At 44.7% G+C, this 16,651-nt stretch overlaps 1 protein-coding gene across 1 annotated transcript in view; it reads left to right on the top strand.

Annotated features, from left to right (window-relative positions):
• DNAH1 (dynein axonemal heavy chain 1) overlaps positions 1–16,651 on the top strand; it is a 255,919-nt gene that overhangs the window by 47,255 nt on the left and 192,013 nt on the right. The window contains exons 15-17 of the mRNA XM_060240006.1: positions 2,089–2,171; positions 14,160–14,301; positions 16,257–16,412. Coding sequence (XP_060095989.1) covers positions 2,089–2,171; positions 14,160–14,301; positions 16,257–16,412 — 381 coding nt within the window. The remainder of the gene's footprint in view (positions 1–2,088; positions 2,172–14,159; positions 14,302–16,256; positions 16,413–16,651) is intronic.

Below are 16,651 nucleotides of genomic sequence, written 5' to 3' on the forward strand. Positions count from 1 at the left end.
CTCCTATCCAAGTACTTGCCAGAGTTAACTCTGCTTAGCTTCCAAAGTCTGATGAGATCAGGCTTGCCTGGGCTATACAGGTCAGGGCGCAAATGGAACATTATTTTCACTAGGATTTTGTGAATGTTTGCCAGCCATTTCCTTAGTTGGCAACTAAGGAGGAGCAGGGACCTTTGAAATGGCAGCAACCATGCTGTTTCCCATGATACATCCAGCTTTTTTGCAATGTTACAATGTTATAACATTGCTGCATATTCAAAAAGATGGTTCTATCCCTGTCAAAATACATGACAACACATTTAGTGCATTTCATAATTATTGAATAACATTGTTATGAATTGTTGTATCCAGTTCCATGATTGCCAACCATTTTCTTAGTTGGTGATTAAGCAGGAGCGTGGGACCTTTGAAATGGTAACAATTGTGCTGTTCCCCAAGATACATCCAGCTTTGTTTTCAATGTTATGAAAGCCACAAAACCCCTTTTCAGAGGAAGTGTGGAACACATGTGGAGGGTTGGATCAGAATTCAAGAAAAAAAAATCCCTCAAATAAATGCACTTTTGCGGAAGGGGTGCCACAAAGTCAGAGCATCAGCTGGTGCTTCAACTCACTGGAAAGCAGCAGCAACACTGAGGTGTGGAAATGGTCTCAGACAATGCACATTATCTAGAACAGTAAGCAGAAGAAAATCAACTTCTGTTAGCATAAGAATATTTATGCGGCACAGAATATTTAAAAATGTTTTAAATGTCATCAGACCTCAAAAAAGATATTACAGCATTGGAAAAAGTCCAGAAAAGGGCAACTAGAATTATTAAAGGGTTAGAACACTTTCCCTATGAAGAAAGGTTAAAATGCTTGGGGCTCTTTAGCTTGGAGAAATGTTGACTGAGGGGTGATGTGATAGAGGTTTACAAGATTATGCATGGAATAGAGAAGGTAAATAAGTATTTTTCTCCCTTTCTCACAATACAAGAACTTGTGGGGACTCAATGAAATTGGTGAGCAGTCGAGTTAGAATGAATAAAAGAAAGTACTTCTTCACCCAAAGGGTGATTAACACATAGAATTCACTGCCACAGGAGGTGGTGGTGGCTACAAGCATAGACAGCTTCAAGAGGGGATTGGATATGGAGCAGAGGTCCATCAGTGCCTATTAGCCTTAGTGTATTGTTGGAGCTCTCTGTCTGTGATGTTCTGCATTCTTGGTGCTTTTTTTTGGGGGGGGGGCAACAGTGGGAGGGCTTCTAGTGTCCTGGCTCCTCTGATGGACCTCCGGATTGCACCTGTCTTTTTGGCCACTGTATGACAAAGAGTGTTGGACTGGATGGGCCATTGGCCTGATCCAACATGGCTTCTCTTATGTTCTTAAATAAATAAAATAAACATTTTCCTTGGAAAAATGGGAACACATTATTTAAATAAAAAACTCTAATGATTTTTCATGTTGTTTTTAAAGTGAGCTGATCTAGTCTGTTGAGGAATTTTAATAGTGTATTAAGCATCTTATGTTTACAAGATCTCTGGAAAAACAAATTTTAAGCATTCATTTGAAATTTCACCATTTTTCAAGTATATGCATTGCAGTGCATGGATACCCATCTCTATCATTTCTGTTCATGGATTCATTTTCTGCTGTATGGGGATAGGGAACAGCAGCAAAAAAGCAACTGTTGTTTGAATTACTTATCCCTTCTTCAAAGTTTCCTATTCAGTAAATGTTTAGAAGTGTAGCTTTCTACCTAGTGCACCACTGGGTGGAGGAGTGTTGGCTCATGGGCCCTGATGTTTCTTGAAATTCCTGTGTATTCTTTGGCCTAATCCAGTGTTTCTTGAAACTCCCAAGATCTGGTTGGTTTCCTATGCTGCATTAGTACCCCAAAAACAGAGATAGTAGAGTTGTGTTTCCATTTTTCATTATAGCAAAATTACTCTATGCACCAATCCCTGCATTTCACTCATATGCAGTATTTTTCTCCAATAACAATACACCACAGCTGGAATGAAATTTTGATCATGTACTTAAACTCTCTCTCTCTCCCCTCCTTCCTCCCCCTGTCCCCTGTGTGTGTGTGTCACTGTGCAGGAATTAATAAGTAAGGTCATGGAAGAATATGAAGTCATGGAAGAATTCCTCTACAACTTGACTCAAGACGACTTCAATGACAAGTAAGCACAAGGCATTTTCCCTGTAGTGGGAGCAAGACCTTTGGCTTCGGTTACCATCTTTTCTGCCTTAGGGCATTATTTACACATCAGAAGACTTCAGCAAATCTCTTCAGGCACCCATAACAGATGCCACTGAACTACCTGATTCAGATGCAGAAGATGTGGTAGTACAAGCCTGCAGGCCAGAGACTGAGGCAATTTTGTAGTTTCTGACCTTTTTAGCAAACTGGAGGCCTTTATTTTGCCTTGTTTCTTATGAAAAAGCAATGATTGAATGGATGCTTACTGGAGATTGGTAGGCTGCATATTCCTGTGTAGATATAAAATACTCTTGGGGATTTGAGAATTGCCGGGGGCCATCAGTAGCCTGCCAGATTGCTCCCACAATTTCATTGTTGATTTGAAATACAGGAAGTCAGGCAGCCAAGCTGCAGGACACTATTCAGACAGAGCCCCTGCCCTACAGTAGATAAAGTAAGCAAGAAAGTCTGTAGAGAGGGGAAATAACTTCAGAAGGTGGAACTATAGGTCAAATGGTAGTTCAGTACACAGCCCGAATATTCCTGAATGGTAGTCACTCATTATTATGCACTCAGACTGTTATGCTTTACCCTGGTGTTCTGCTCCCTTAGGATAGGTTCTGATGTAGGGCTGGGTAGGCAACCTTTCTGGCCTCAGTGCCAACCACGCCCCCACCCCCCTGCACCAACATTGAACTGGGAAGGTGTTGATGTGCTAGCAAACAAAATGGTGGTGATGGGGATATGAAGTTTATATTTAGAAACATGCCTAAAGCAAGCAAAGCCACAGCACCATTGTGAATAATTTCTGAACACCTTCAGAATGCAAAATAAATTACTGTTGTTGCAGTTAAGTTGAGGCTCACAAGAACCCTATGACTTAAACTCTCTCTTTCTTAATTTATATGACTGAGAAAAATTATGTAAACATTTATTTAAGAAAATATTTATACCTCATCTTTCAGTCATAAACTTTCAAGGTAGACTCATAGAGTTGAAAGTGATCTCCAGGGTCATCTAGTCCAACCCCCTGCACAATACAGGAAATTCACAAATACCACTCCTCACACACACCCAGTGACACCTGTTCCATGCCCAGATGATGGCAAAACAAAACAACCCCCTCCAGGATCCCTGGCCAAACTGGCCTGGAGAAAAATTGCTGCCTGACCCCAAAGTGGCTATCAGCATTTCCCTGGGTGTTGAAGAAGGGGCCGTGAGAACAAGCACTGATGCAACCCTTCCTGCCCTCCTTCTCATGAACTGCCTAAGTTCACAGAATCAGCGTTGTTGTCAGATGGCCATCTAGACTCTGTTTAAAACCTCCAAAGAAGAAGAGCCCACCATCTTCCAAGGAATCCTTCCACTGTCAGGAAGTTCTTCATAATGTTTAAGTTGAAAACTCTTCTGATTTAATTTCTGGCCTAAACTTCTGGGGCTAAAGAAAATAACTCGACACCATCCTTTATATGACAGCCCTTCAAGTATTTGAAGATGGTGATCGTTAGGGATGGGCAAAGACCAAGCACCAAGCCAAAGTCTGACCCGGACATGGCCTGGTTTGGGGCTCACAAACTGATGTCCAGGGAAGGTGCTTTTCCTGGATATGCACCCTGATCTTTTTGGGATTGCATTTGGCATGAAGCTTGCATCACTTTTGGAAAACATAGGCATGTCATGGGTGGGGCCTGACCTACCCAGAACTGGTGAACGTTGCTTCTGGGTAACATGGGCACACTGGGGCCTGCAGGGCCTGATGCCACCCAGTGACACCTGATGGGGTTTTGGTCTTGAAGGTTCAGTCCAGGTCCACCTGGCTTGCAAGCCCTGGACTGAACCAAATTTTTCTGTCTGTGCCCATCCCTAGCAATCATATCACCTCTCAGTCATCTCCTTTCAAGGCTAAACATACCTAGCTCCTTTAACCTTTCCTCATAGAACTTGGTCTCCAGACCTCTCACCATCTTTGTTGCCCTCCTTTGGACATGTTCCAGCTTGTCTACATCCTTCTTAAATTGTGGTGCCCAAAACTGAACACAGTACTCCAGGTGAGGTCTAACTAAAGCAGAGTAAAGCAGTACCATCACTTTGCATGTTCTGGACACTATACCTCTGTTGATACAGCCCAAAATTGCATTTGCCTTTTTTAGCTCCCACATCATACTGCTGACTCATGTTCAGTGCTTAGTCCACTAAGAACCCAGATCCTTTTCATACATACTACTGCCTCTCTCATCCTATCATTATGCACTGGATTTTTCCTACCTAAATGCAGCACTTTACTTTTAAAACTCATTTTATTTGTTTTAGCCTGGTTTTCCAGCCTGTCAAGGTCATCCTGTATCTGCACTCTGTCTTCTACTGTATTTGCTACCCCTCCCAATTTAATATCATCTGCAAATTTAATAAGCATTCCCTCTATTCCTGCATCCAGATCATTCATAAAGATATTAAACAAAACATGTCCCAGGACAAATCCTTGAGGCACTCCAGTTTTCACTCCTAGAGGATGAGGAACCATTAACAAGCACTCTTTGGGGGTGATCTGTCAGCCAGTTACAGATCCACCTAACAGGAATAGGATCCAAACTGCATTTTCCAGTGTGTCAACAAGAACATTTTGTGGAACCTTATCAAAAGCCTTACTGAAATCAAGATAAACTATGTCTACAGCAGTCCCTTGATCCAACAAGATAGTAACTTTCTAAAAAAAGAGAGAGTTATTTCAGCAAGGTAGTAACTCTTTCTTTCTCAAAAAAAGAGGTAAGCTTAGGCTGACATGACTTGTTCCCAAGAAACCCATGCTGGCTCAGTAATCACAGTTGTCCTTTTCTAAATGCTCAAGGACTGACTGTTTGATGATCTGTTCTAAAACTTTTCTAGGAATAGACATCAAGCTGACAGGTGGTGGCTACCTAGATCCTCCTTTTCCACCTTCTTGAAGATGGGGACAACATTTGCCCAACTCCAGTCTTCCAGCAACTCACCTGTTCTCCAAGAATTCTCAAAAATAATGGCCAGAGGCTCAGAAATTACACCTGCAAGTTCTTTGAGTACCCTTGGATGCATTCATCTGCCCTCAAGGACTTTGTTTCATTTAAAGGAACTGTTTATGTAATACCTCTATGCCGATCCTAGCCTGCAACTCCCTTCATCGTGCATTCTATTTTTGCCATGTTGAGCATTGTTTCCCTCAGAAGAGAAGACTGAGGAAAAGTAGGAATTAAGCAGTTCTGCCCTCTCTTCATCACATGTTACAATTTCACTTTCCTGTCCCTGCAATGGGCCTACCATGTCCTTGCTCTTTTTTTTTTTACTTCGAACATAAGAACCCTTTTTTGTTGTTTTTAGCATCTTTTGCTAGCCTAAACTCAAACTGAGCTTTAGCTTTCCTAACTTTCTCTTTATAGGCACTGGTTATTTGTTTATATTCATCCTTGGTTGAAATACCCTCCTTCCATTTCCTAAATGAGTCTTTTGAAATTTCTCAAGTCCTTAGAAAGCTGTTTATGGAGCCACCTTAGATTCTTTAGGCTTCTCTCATTTTTCCTTCCTAGAGGAATCATTTGTGATTGTGCCTTCAATCTTTCACTTTTAAGAAACTCCTACCCCTCTTGAACTTCCTTTTCCTGAAGTATTTCTGACCATGAGATTTTACCTAGCATAACTCCAAATTTGTCAAAATTTGCTTTCCTGAAATCCAACCTGTATGTCTGACTACATACTGCTTTTCCCTTCCCTGAGGCTGCTTTTCCCTTCCCTCAGGGTGCCCACTATTTTCATCTTGTCAATCAGTTTTTCCCTGTTGGTGAGAATCAAGTCAAAGATAGCAGATCTTGTTTCCCTTTCCACTTTCAGGAAGATGAAGTCAGCAAAACGTCAGGATTTTTTTAAATCTTTTGTTTTTCGCAGAGTTGGACTTCCAACAGATATCTGGGTAACTGAAACCTTCCATGACCACCATGTCCTGTCTCTTTGAGAACTTTGTAATCTATTGTAGGAGTATCTCATCCAAGTCCCCTGCCTGGCTTGGTGATCTATAGCAGACGCCCACCATAATATTTTTGTATTTATTTTCACCCAGAGACTCCCAACTGAATTGCTATGCTTAGATTCATATATTTCCTCACAAGTATATATCTCCTTTATATATAATGTGACTCCTCTGACCTTCCTTATTTATCTGTCCCTTTTAAATAAGTTGCATCTCCCAGTCCTAATATTCCAATTGTGAGTGTCATACTACCAAGTTTCAGTAATGCCTATTAGGTCAAAGTCCCCATCCTGTATTAGTATTTCTGGTTCTTCCTGCTTGTTTCCTATAATCTGCTCATTCTTATAGAGACATTGGAATCCATGTTTTATTCTGTACTTACCTGCAAGTTAATATTACCTAGCATATGAGCCACTCTCTGCAAAACTTTAACATTCTTATCTCCAGTTATTGGCATCATACTAGGCTTTGAATTTTTGTCTCACTCCCCCATACAATTTAGTTTAAAGCCCTGCTTATTAGATTTGCAAGGCTCTTACTAAACACATTTTTCCTACCGTCAAGAGGTGCAAGCCATCTTCTGATAGAAGAGCTTCATCTCAAAAGTATAATCCATGGTCCAAAAAGCCAAACCTTTTCTGATGACACCGTCTACATAACCAGTCATTTATTTGCAGTATTCTTCTTTCCCCAGCTAGGCAACAGCCTTCAACAGGAAGAACAGACAAAAACACAACCTGTGCTCCCAGGTCCACCTTCCTACTCAGAACCACATAGTTTCTTTTAATATGTTCTGGGCTGTTTCTGGCAGTATCATTTGTTCCCACATGGATCAGCAAGAAAGAATAATAATCTGTGGTCTTGATGAGTCTTCCTACCCTTTCTGTTGCATCATGGATGTGTGAACCTATCAGGATCCATATAATCCATATGATCCTGCCATGCCTTCCTTCATGAGTTGTTCTTTATGAACTGCCACCATCTTACTATGCAGTATATTATGAGATTGCTGTGTTAAATATGTAACATTCTCAGGATGGTCTGGGAAAGGTGATCTTGTCTCTCCCAGAGATGTTGCTGGCTTCTAGGAATGCAAGAGTCCCTCCCCTCTTTACTCTCCACCATCTGGAGACAGAGGCTATTCACAGGAGAAAAGGAGATGGGTTCCTTTTGAACTGTTTATGAAGTGCTAAGTGTGAGAAGGTCTGGGATGGAGGAAATCCTTGCTTTCCTGAGTTACTTATCATCAAATGAACCTTTAATGGCATAGTAATACAATAAAACAGGGATAAACAGTCCAAAAAATAGACACCTAAAAATGTAAAAAAGGGTCACCACCAACCAGAACCCACTGAAGTTAAAAAGGCAGAGCAGATAGGCAGAATAGATCTATATTTTATATTCTCTAGTTCTTAACTTCCATGCACATGACAGGAACTCAGCCACAGATGCAGTGATTTCGAGAGACTTGTCAGATAACAAAAAGGCTAAATTATTATCGGTCAAAGGGTTTGAAGAGGGCAGAAGAGGACGACTCCAGTAGTGGTGCAGAGAAGAATAATGAGAACACCGAAGGAGAATATGTTGTACAGAATCATGTTCCTTAAAGAGGCTGCTGTTCTTAGTTTCACTTCTGACAAGGCCCTGTAAGGGGGAAGGTCTGCATGGGTAATATATCAGTAAAGCTTCACCTATGCTTTCATAGCAGAAGTCTATATGAGTGTAGTATCCAGTAGATAGCATACCTCTTGAGACAACAAGTCCAATTGGCACACTTTAACCTCTAGAGCCAGTTTGGTGTAATGGTTAAGTGTGCGGACTCTTATCTGGGAGAACCGGGTTTGATTCCGCACTCCTCCACTTGCACCTGCTAGCATGGACTTGGGTCCGCCATAGTTCTGGCAGAGGTTGTCCTTGCAAGGGCAGCTGCTGTGAGAGCCCTCTCCAGCCCCACCCACCTCACAGGGTGTCTGTTGTGGGGGAGGAAGGTAAAGGAGATTGTGAGCTGCTCTGAGACTCTTCGGAGTGGAGGGCGGGATAGAAATCCAATATCTTCTTCTTCTTCTCTACCCCTCTCAGTAGGGAATCCCCAATTACCAGCACACTCTTCTCCTATATTGGGGAGCAGAAGCTCAAGTTCTCCCTAAGAGGCGGAGGACATCTTGGGTGTTTTCCCACCGTCCAATCAGGGAGGCAGGAATCTAAAAGATCTTCCCCTTCCTGTGGCTGTGGGAACCACCCCTCAGTTCTGTTCCTGCCTCAACAGGGAGAGCAAGTGTTTAGAATAGGCTCCTATTCTTTTCTTGGAGAGAGACTAATTTCTTAAAAAAAAAAAAAAAACTTTCCTCAGATCTTTTTCTTCTCCTTCCTATCCTAATCTAATTATTCTACTTTACCCTTCGTCTAAATACTGCAGCCCTTTGTTCACTCACCAGCTCTTCTTCTTTTCGCTACTCCTCCCCCCCCCCTTTCCATTTTCCTTCGGAGAGAGGAGCGGCGCCGCGGAAACCGCGAGCGAAACGCAAGCCGTGGCGCGAATAGAGGCCAGATGGCACGTCGGGGGAGAGATCCTTTTTTAGATGACGACTCGGCGCCCGACGCATCGCGCGGGGCCGAAAGGCCGCTTCCCGGAGCCGGCATGACCTTGGGGCTTGCCTCGGCTGCCGGCAATGTGCCCTGTAGGGGCAGAAGAAAAGACGAAAGGAAGCGGCGCTGGTCTTATTCTGCAGCGGAGGAGGCCTCCTCAGAACTGCATTCCGGCCGCGACGGCCATTTTGAGCGCCACAAAAAGGCGCGAAAGGAAGCGGGCCGGCAGGCCGACAGCCTCCAGTGGTGGGGGACGATGGATACCAATCTCCAGGCGGGAGACCCCAGCGCCTTCAGTGACCAGCCAACTCAGGAAGCTCCGCAGACCTACCAGCCCCAGAGGGGCTCTGGTAACGTACCCACCATGGGGCCCTCTTTGTTTGCAGAATTTTTAGACTCCATAAAACAAACTGTGGGTGCAGCAGTTATGGCAGCCACCCACAAGAGACCAAGGTCCCCTAGCCATGCTTCCTCCTCCAGATCCCCATCTCCCAAGAGATCCAGGGGGCATTCAAAGGCTCCAAGGGGTTCCTCAGCCAGTGATTTCCGGGAGGGTGAGAGGCTCCCATATGAAGCTCTATCGGGGGAGTCTTATGGGGAAGAACGGGAGGAGGGTGAATTCCTCTCAGATGAAGAAATAGAGAGCACTACTGTGCCAGAACCCTCCTCACGCCTTTTCAAACCAGAGGAGTTTCAATCTCTTCTTCCCAAAGTGCTAGCTGCACTGGACCTTCAGGGGTCACCTGAGGAACAGGAAACTACAAGTTCCCTGACTAACCCCAAAAATAAGCCCAAGGGAAACGCAGAGTTCTTCCCGAGGCACCGTGCTTCGGACAACGTCTTCCCCTTCCCAGAGTTCTTTGAACGTCATTTAAAAGCTGAATGGGCCAAACCAAGTGTCAGCAAGCAGGTTCCCAATTCTGTCAAAAGATTGTATGAGCTTCCCTCCTTTGCTAACGATATGTTACAGGTTCCCCTGGTCGATGCTCCCGTGGCAGCCCTACAGTCCCAGGGGTTGCTAGCTGAGGACGGTCAGGGTTCAGTCCGCGACAGTTGGGACAGGAAAATAGACCTGGCCTTGAGGAGGAGCCACGAGGCCACAGCCCTGGCCATCAAGGCAACTACTGCTACTTCTATTGTGGCTAGAGCAGCAATAGTGTGGGTCAGACGCTTAGCACAACTCGTACCAGACACGGATAAGAGGATTCTGGAGGGCACCAGCAGACTCATGCGGGCAGCAGAGTTCTCAGCGGACGCCTCACTGGACTCTCTTTCGTTCTCAGCCAGGGCGATGGCAGCTAACACCGTCGCGAGAAGGGGCTTATGGCTGAGAGCGTGGCCAGCCGACAATCACTCAAAATCCATCGTGTCAGGCTATCCCTTTCAAGGAGAGAAGCTATTCGGGGACTCACTGGAGAAGATCCTGGTGGAGACGCGAGACAAAAAGAAAGCAATGCCAAAGTTTCTGAGACGCCCCGACAGACGGGGGTTCGGTTCGTAACACAGCCAACTTCTCCAAGCCTAAACAAGAATACAGAAGACAATCCTGGAGTCAATCCAAACAAACTTTCCGCAAGAACTTCTCCAACCCCCGATTCCAGAGGAACCAGCCCAACCGATCGGACAAGTTTGAGAAGGGCCCCAAGCCCAGTAAGGCATGACTGGGATCTCATCCCAGTAGGGGGCCGCTTGCTTCACTTCCATCAAGCCTGGAGGGAGTCACGGGCGGACTCATGGACTCTGGACATTGTTACTCGGGGCTACCCGATAGAATTCAAGCGCTCACCCCCAGACCGCTTTATCGTTTCTCCTCTTCGCTCAAACCCGGGTCGGAGGAATGTTACCCTCAGGGCTATAGACCACCTCCTAGAGATCGCAGCTATAGAACAAGTTCCCTTGAACCAGAGATATCAAGGTGTCTATTCGATCTTCTTCACAGTGCCCAAAAGGAACGGGGACTGGAGGGCGATCCTGGACTTAAAATTCCTGAACAAGAACATCAAACTTCGACACTTCGGAATGGAGTCCATCAGGTCCATTACAGAAGCCCTACATCACCAAGATTACATGGCATCACTGGATCTAACGGAGGCTTATTTGCACATTCCGATCCTACCCACGCATCGCAGATTTCTTCGTTTTTGCGTGAACAGATCGCACTACCAATTCAGGGCCCTTCCATTCGGCCTGGCGACGGCACCGCGGGTGTTCACCAAGGTCCTGGTGAATCCGATAGCACACCTCAGACAGAGGGGAATCCACGTGCACCCCTATCTCGACGACCTGTTGATAAGATCTTCGTCGAGGAGGGAAGCGGAATTGGACGTCCAGCGCACTGTCAATTGCCTTCAACAGCACGGGTTCTTAATAAACCTATCCAAAAGCCAATTGCATCCGACCCAGAGACTGGAACATCTGGGCATGATAATCGACACCAACTTGAACTCCATATTCCTTCCGGTACAGCAGGTGATTCAGGGGTCATCATCAACGCTCCTGACACTAGCAAGGCTCATGGGTCTCCTGATCTCGAATCTCGAGGCATTACAGTGGGGTCGCCATCACACCAGACAGTTGCAAATGTTTCTACGACCCTATCAACTCCGCATCATGGAGAGATGTGCCATCTCACTGACGGTACCGACGAAGGTCAAGGAGAGTCTTCTGTGGTGGACCAAGACCACCAACCTTCGGCAGGGAAGAATCTACGCCGCAGAGAGAGAACTACAACTGTTCTCAGACGCCAGCCTCTCAGGTTGGGGGGCTACTCTCAACGAGGTTCCCACACAGGGTTTGTGGTCAGCCAAGGAGTCGACTCTTCCAATCAACCTTCTGGAGCTCCGGGCCATACGATTGGCACTACTCTACTTTCAGGTCCAGGTATCGGGACAGCACGTGCTAGTGTGAACGGACAATATAGCGGCGAAAGCCTACTTAAACAATCAAGGGGGGTCCAGGTCCAGTTCCCTTTACAAGGAGGCTGCGAAGTTATTCGAATGGGCGGAACTCCATTTAAAATCAATAAGAGCGGAGCACATCAAGGAGGCCTGCAATGTCCAAGCAGACTGGCTCAGTCGGGAGAGCATTCAAGCAGGGGAGTGGTCGCTCAACAGGGCCTTGTTTCTGAAGATAGTGAACCATTTCGGCCCACCCTCACTGGATCTCTTTGCGTCTCACCAGAATCACCAGCTCCCTTGGTTCTTCACGAGGTACTACCACAGTCGGGCGGAGGCCACAGACGCCTTAACATCTCCATGGCCGCAGGATCTCCTATACGCCTTTCCCCCGATACCGGTCATTCCCAAGTTGCTCAGGAAGATCAGCCGGCTGGGGGCCGAGGTCATACTAGTTGCACCCTGGTGGCCTCGTCGTCCTTGGTTTTCTTCAATTCAGCAGATGTCGGTAGAAGAACCTCTCCACCTACCAGTTCAACCAGACATGCTATTGCAGGGACCAGTATGGCACCCCCATCCCGAATGGCTGAGTCTGACCGTGTGGAGGTTGAGAGGAGATCACTACTAGACCTAGGCTATTCTAGTGATGTGGCCAATACAATTCTAGCTTCCAGAAGAGAATCCACTACACGGATCTATAACGCGTCTTGGAAGGCCTTCCACAGGTGGTGTAGGAGAAAACAGGTGGACCCGCTACAGCCTACGGTCCCTAGGATCCTACAATTTCTTCAAGACGGCCTCCGATCCGGGCTGAAACTGGCTACTCTCAGACGACAGGTCGCGGCCCTGGCATCAGTTCTCCAGCAGGTAGATGGCGTACATCTGCCATCCCATCCACACCTCCGGCGGTTCCTTAGAGGGGCTTCCTTGAGCTCTCCACCACAAACGCATCGCTTTCCAACTTGGCGACTGAACACGGTGCTCTCGGCTCTAACCAATCCACCCTTCGAACCATTAATGTCCATACCATTAAGGATAATGCGCATGAAGACGATTTTCCTGGTGGCAATAACCTCGGCCAGGAGGATCTCGGAAATCGGTGCGCTGTCGGTCAGGAAGGAACTTTGCGTATTTCATAAGGACAAGGTCGTTCTGTACCCGGATCCCACTTTCCGCCCGAAGATTTCCTCTAGATTCCACCAGAGCCAGGAGATCAACCTACCATCGTTTTGTCCAGATCCCAAGCACCCGAAGGAGCGCACGTGGCATACCTTGGACATGCGCAGGGCACTCAAGATCTATTTGATTAGGACTGAGACATTTCGTAAATCTGACGCCATGTTTGTCAATGTGGCAGAACCCAGAATGGGACAGAAGATGTCCAAGTCTGCCATCAGTTATGCAATCAAGCAGTGCATAACGGAGGCATACAAGGTGTTACACCTCAAAGTTCCACAAGGAATCACGGCACATTCGACCAGGAGTTCAGCGGCCAACGCGGCCTTCAATAAGAACGCCTCTGTCGAGGAGGTGTGCAAGGCAGCTACGTGGTCTTCAATATCCACCTTTATCCGGCACTATAAACTGAATGGCTACGCATCAGCAGACGCCGCCTTCGGCAGGCGAATCCTTCAACACGTCCTGCCCGAGTAGGGCGACCCCACCCTGCTTAACAATACTGCTCTGGGAGCACCCAAGATGTCCTCCGCCTCTTAGGGAGAACGACCCTTGGCACTTACCGTGAGGGGTCCTTCTCCTAAGAGGACAGGAGGACATCTTGCCCTCCCATCTATCGCCCTACCTTGGGCAGCCTGTTCCTACTCCTTTATTCTACACCTGTTGCTGGTACTTTCTACTAATTATGTCCATTGTCATGGACCTGTTTTTTCTCTCTTACGTTCCTTTTTTAGGGTTTACCTTGAATTTCAATCTGCCGCGTTTAGGCAGTTGTACCTGACGTAACGTTAACTGTTTGCATGAGAAGTTCCTTTTTTTTACTAGATATAGGATTTTCGTACTGCTTCTCGGAGTCACCCGAACTGAGGGGTGGTTCCCACAGCCACAGGAAGGGGAAGATCTTTTAGATTCCTGCCTCCCTGATTGGACGGTGGGAAAACACCCAAGATGTCCTCCTGTCCTCTTAGGAGAAGGACCCCTCACGGTAAGTGCCAAGGGTCGTTCTCTCATCCTTGGGGTCCTTATAAATCTTAACCTTCCCTTACAAACTGGAGTGTGGACAAGCTTATAAAATATATTAAAATACACAATAATAAAAAACATAAAAAGCTGGAGAAAACAGAATTATCTTCACTGGCATATACAATCCACAAGAGAATAGATATGGGGATGAAGTTCTAGAGATGAGGCAAGTTGGTTAATCTGTGTTCCTGTTTTAGTTCCAGGAATTTCACCTGCATTTGTTTTGTAGCAGCTTCATTAGTATTCTGCCCATTTCCTCATAAGGCATTTCTTCTAACTCTCTTTGTGTTCTTAGATGGGCTGCAAGTGGCTGGCCTTTCAAGATCAGCGGACAAATTGAACAGATTCGGCAGCAGCACTTAGAAGATGAAGAGAGGTTCCGAAAAATTCAATTCATGGATCAAACTAACTTCCAGGAACGGCTGGATGGCCTTCAGGTACAGATATTTTAGCCCTCTATTGGTCTTAAGTAGAAGCAGTAATCTTTAGGTTCCAAAAGATAAACTAAGTCCAAAGCAAACCATGTCAAGACGTGGAATTGTGTGAAAAATCAGAAAGTCACAGCGACATTTCATATTTAATTTATTCATTATGAAGATGGGACCATCCCATCTCTCACTGTTTCCTATCCTCTTTTTATTCCAGTGACTGCTAGAATTAATTTATTAATCCTCCCCTCCCCAGGCTTTTTTTGCACATGCTCATCTGAGAGCTGTGTTAACAACATTGCCATGCACAGGGCCCAGCTTAATCTTGCTCATTATGTATATATGCTTTGTATGGGCATAATGAAAGTAAGGCTCGTCTGATTATTGCGTTTCACTTCTTTGACAATTATTTTTAACTTTTATATTTCTATTCTATGAGAAACCTTTATTCAAAGAAACTCACAACAGTGAAATACAAAACGGGTTGAATCCAGCAGTAATTTCCACTGATGTAAGGGATTTCTGACTATTCCCTCACCTTTGTTCCACTGCTGTCTAAAATGCTCCCTGAAATGCTGCTCTGCAGAAATGGGGAACCCTGAGGAGCATCTATAGTACAAGGAGGAGTTGGCAAAATTTGCCCCCTCTTTCAAATCTACCTATGGATCCAACCAAATAAACATGTCAGACATAACATTCTAAAGTGAGGGAACTTATGTACAGCCATGCTGGTCCAAAAGCAAAGTCAAAAACATAGAGATACATAACAACATCTGATACGTAACACCACATTAAGCTAGATCCCACTAGGCAGCCGTGTTGGTCTGAAGCAATAGAACAAAGCAGTAGACAAGTGCACCTTTAAGACCAACTAAGTTTTATTCAGAATGTAAGCTTTCGTATGCTCTTAAGCAGACTTCATCAGACAAAATGGGAATGGAAGCAGCAATTCGTAATATAAGTGGGCAGTTTAGAATCATGGGAATGTTTTTAGCAGATTAAAAGAATCACAAATAGGGATCTGTGTTTGTTAGTGTTAGGACAAAGCAGGGCTGATGGAGGGTGATAAAAAGCAGATTGCTGTTGTAGATGTGAAGTGCCATAAATTTAGGTAACATTCTGGCTTTGTTAGTTTAAATAGAGGGCATGGTTTCTCAAGAGATTATAACATTCATTATAGTTTGCTGTTAGAAAAAAAGACAGTGGAGGATGGGTTGGTATATGCAATAAGACAAACAGCCGATATCTCCCATTTGAATATGTCAATACAAAAAAACAAAAACAAAAAACAAATATTCTGAAACACTGTTCTAAAAGAGAAATAATATAAGTTAGCCATTAGAAAAACAGGGTGCATTAAAGTATAGTGGAAGGTTAGTATATGTAATGAGACAAACAGCACACATCCCTCATTTGAGCATGTCAACACAAAAAAAACATTCTGATACACTGTTCTAAAAGAGAAATACATTGGAACACTGTGGATGCACAGCTATACTCAGTGAGAGTTGGTTTAGCTTATGTAATGAGATAAAAACCCAATATCCCTGTTCAGTCCTGGGGAGGTGTTTGTTCCAAGTTTCATGATAATTTGTAATTCAGCAATTTATCTCTCTATTCTGTTTTTGAAGTTCCTTTGCACATTAAGCTGTTATTAGTTAAAGCAACATGACTTTTTCCCCAAGCAGTTGGCAACCATAATTGTCTGTAAATATAGCAAATATTGCTGTAGTGAATTATCCTTTAATCAGGTTTGTTAATCCAGTAAGCTTCACCATGACAAAGAGGGAATTTTCATGACTTGTTAGAAATGATTGGTTATAACAATATAAAAGATGAGAGATCCAAACCCTGGCACAATTGGATAAGAAGCTAAATGTCTCAACTGTTTCTCAAATCTCTATGTTTCCTTAGAATGGATGGGTTCTATCTTCCTACATGTCACACTTGTTTTTGTCTCACAGCTTGCTGTGGCTGGGTTTTCTGCACACATGGATATTAATCGGGCCCATGAGATAGCCAATGAAGCAAGAAGAATCAAGAAGCAATTGAAGGACTCCCAGCAAATGGCATTACTCTACAACAATAGGGAGCGAATCTTTGGCATGCCAGTGACTAGTGTAAGGGTCCTGTTCCTTTTTTCTTTTATGGGGCTGTGCATACCTCTGTAAATGAATGATAAGAAGGAAAACTCACTAATTATTGGCATAATCCATTAATTTCTCCTGTGCTCATTCAAGAAAAGTCTGAAGATACAAGCAATGCATATAACAATTTATAGCAAAAGTCTCAGCATTTTCATTATGCAGTGATCATGAGATAGGCCATGGTGGACTAGGGAAACAAAACAGCACCGAAA

This window comes from Heteronotia binoei, chromosome 5, assembly GCF_032191835.1.
Source record: "Heteronotia binoei isolate CCM8104 ecotype False Entrance Well chromosome 5, APGP_CSIRO_Hbin_v1, whole genome shotgun sequence".
NCBI classification, from domain to species: Eukaryota; Metazoa; Chordata; class Lepidosauria; order Squamata; family Gekkonidae; genus Heteronotia; species Heteronotia binoei.